The sequence below is a fragment of the Rhagoletis zephyria genome, unplaced genomic scaffold (assembly GCF_001687245.7).
Source record: "Rhagoletis zephyria isolate East Lansing unplaced genomic scaffold, Rhagoletis_zephyria_1.1 Rzeph_scaffold_69993, whole genome shotgun sequence".
NCBI lineage: Eukaryota > Metazoa > Arthropoda > Insecta > Diptera > Tephritidae > Rhagoletis > Rhagoletis zephyria.
Window position 1 is genome coordinate 1 of NW_016227044.1, and position 1,330 is coordinate 1,330.

Consider the following 1,330-nt stretch of genomic DNA (forward strand, 5'->3'; position numbering starts at 1 on the left):
TGCCGGACAAGGAGATGGAGACGCACATCATCGCCGTCTTCTCGCAGTACTCCAGCGTCTGGGAGAAGTGCGCCCGCATGACCTACTGGCTGACCAAGTTCAAGAACGCCAATCCCTACCCGCTGCCGGAGAAGCTACCGACGGATCCGCTGGAGCTGGCCATCGTCGCCCTCAAACGAATGTCGCTGGATCCGCAGTCCGATGTCAGCATCTACTCGGTGAGTTGGCCACATTGATCTTTTTGACATCAGTAAACTAAATCTTTTCCATTTTGTTTGGCAGACTTCACAAATTGAACGGGAAAATGCAACTGAAGATACGTGGATATGCTTTGCGCAAAGTGAAAGTCAATGTCGACTGATCGAGGAGCTGGATCCACAGAGGTACCGCGTGTCAGTCGACGGGCCCTTTCAAGTCTGGGTCGAGCACTTTTCAGTGTCGTACTTTGTTCTATTTGCCCGCGACATGAGCCCCAAGGCTAACGCCAATGAGGACAAAGTCGAGGCAATGCTCAATGAAGAACACGAAAAGCACAGTGAGTCAAATGGGTGGATAAATGCTCTGTCAAATGTTAACAACGTTTCCCTCCTTGCAGATGTCTCCGACCTTCCCCTCGCCAGTTTCGGCTTCCCCGAGAAGGAAGAGGCCCTTGATCCGATGCGCAAGCTGCACATTCAAGAGGACGGCACCATTCTGGCTGTGGCCGCCACCGGCACCTCTAGTCAGTCCTCCCTGATGACCTGGGTTCGCATTCTGGAGCGAGAGAATCCCCGTCTGCGCTCCATTCCGGTGATCATCTCCAACAAAGACTACGTACAGCCACTGCAAGGCACTGAGGAGCCCTCTAGAGCGGGCACTAGTAGTGCGCCCACTAGCGAGTAGCAATCACGCTGGGAATAATAAATTACTTGATGCAATTTTTCATTTTGGTTGGATTGGATCAATCAATACAACTGCATTGCGTAATGATTGCCCAATGTAGACTGACTGACCATCGAACAATCGGGCGCACTATCGATGGCCGCAGCAGCAGAGAGCGCCTCTGCTCGCTGTGTGTTTCAAAAGTGTGTGCAGGCAGCGTTCAGTGTCTTCTAGCACAAAACCGCTTGGGCCTCTCACCCGAACCTCTTTACCTCACCATCATCACTCTTCTTTGACCAGAATCAGAGGCTCGGGTTCGGGTGCAGCTTTTGTCCTCAGTTTGCACACAGTGCCTCCTGAAAGCCACCACCACCATCACCACCGTCACATCATTCAAGCAAGCGTTAACCGCCGCCAAACACAGAGGCAGCCTTGGCAGCAGTCAGAAAACAGCCTTTTTGTTTGTTAT

The 1,330-nt window shown here is 52.2% G+C and overlaps 1 protein-coding gene across 1 annotated transcript; it reads left to right on the top strand.

The window, feature by feature from the left end:
- The first annotated feature begins 14 nt into the window (after positions 1 to 14).
- On the top strand, positions 15 to 882 carry LOC108357071 (evolutionarily conserved signaling intermediate in Toll pathway, mitochondrial-like). The gene is made up of 3 exons (XM_017608166.1): positions 15 to 218; positions 283 to 535; positions 596 to 882. The coding sequence occupies exons 1-3, from the start codon at positions 15 to 17 to the stop codon at positions 880 to 882; spliced, it is 744 nt and encodes a 247-aa protein (XP_017463655.1).
- The last annotated feature ends 448 nt before the right edge of the window (positions 883 to 1,330 follow it).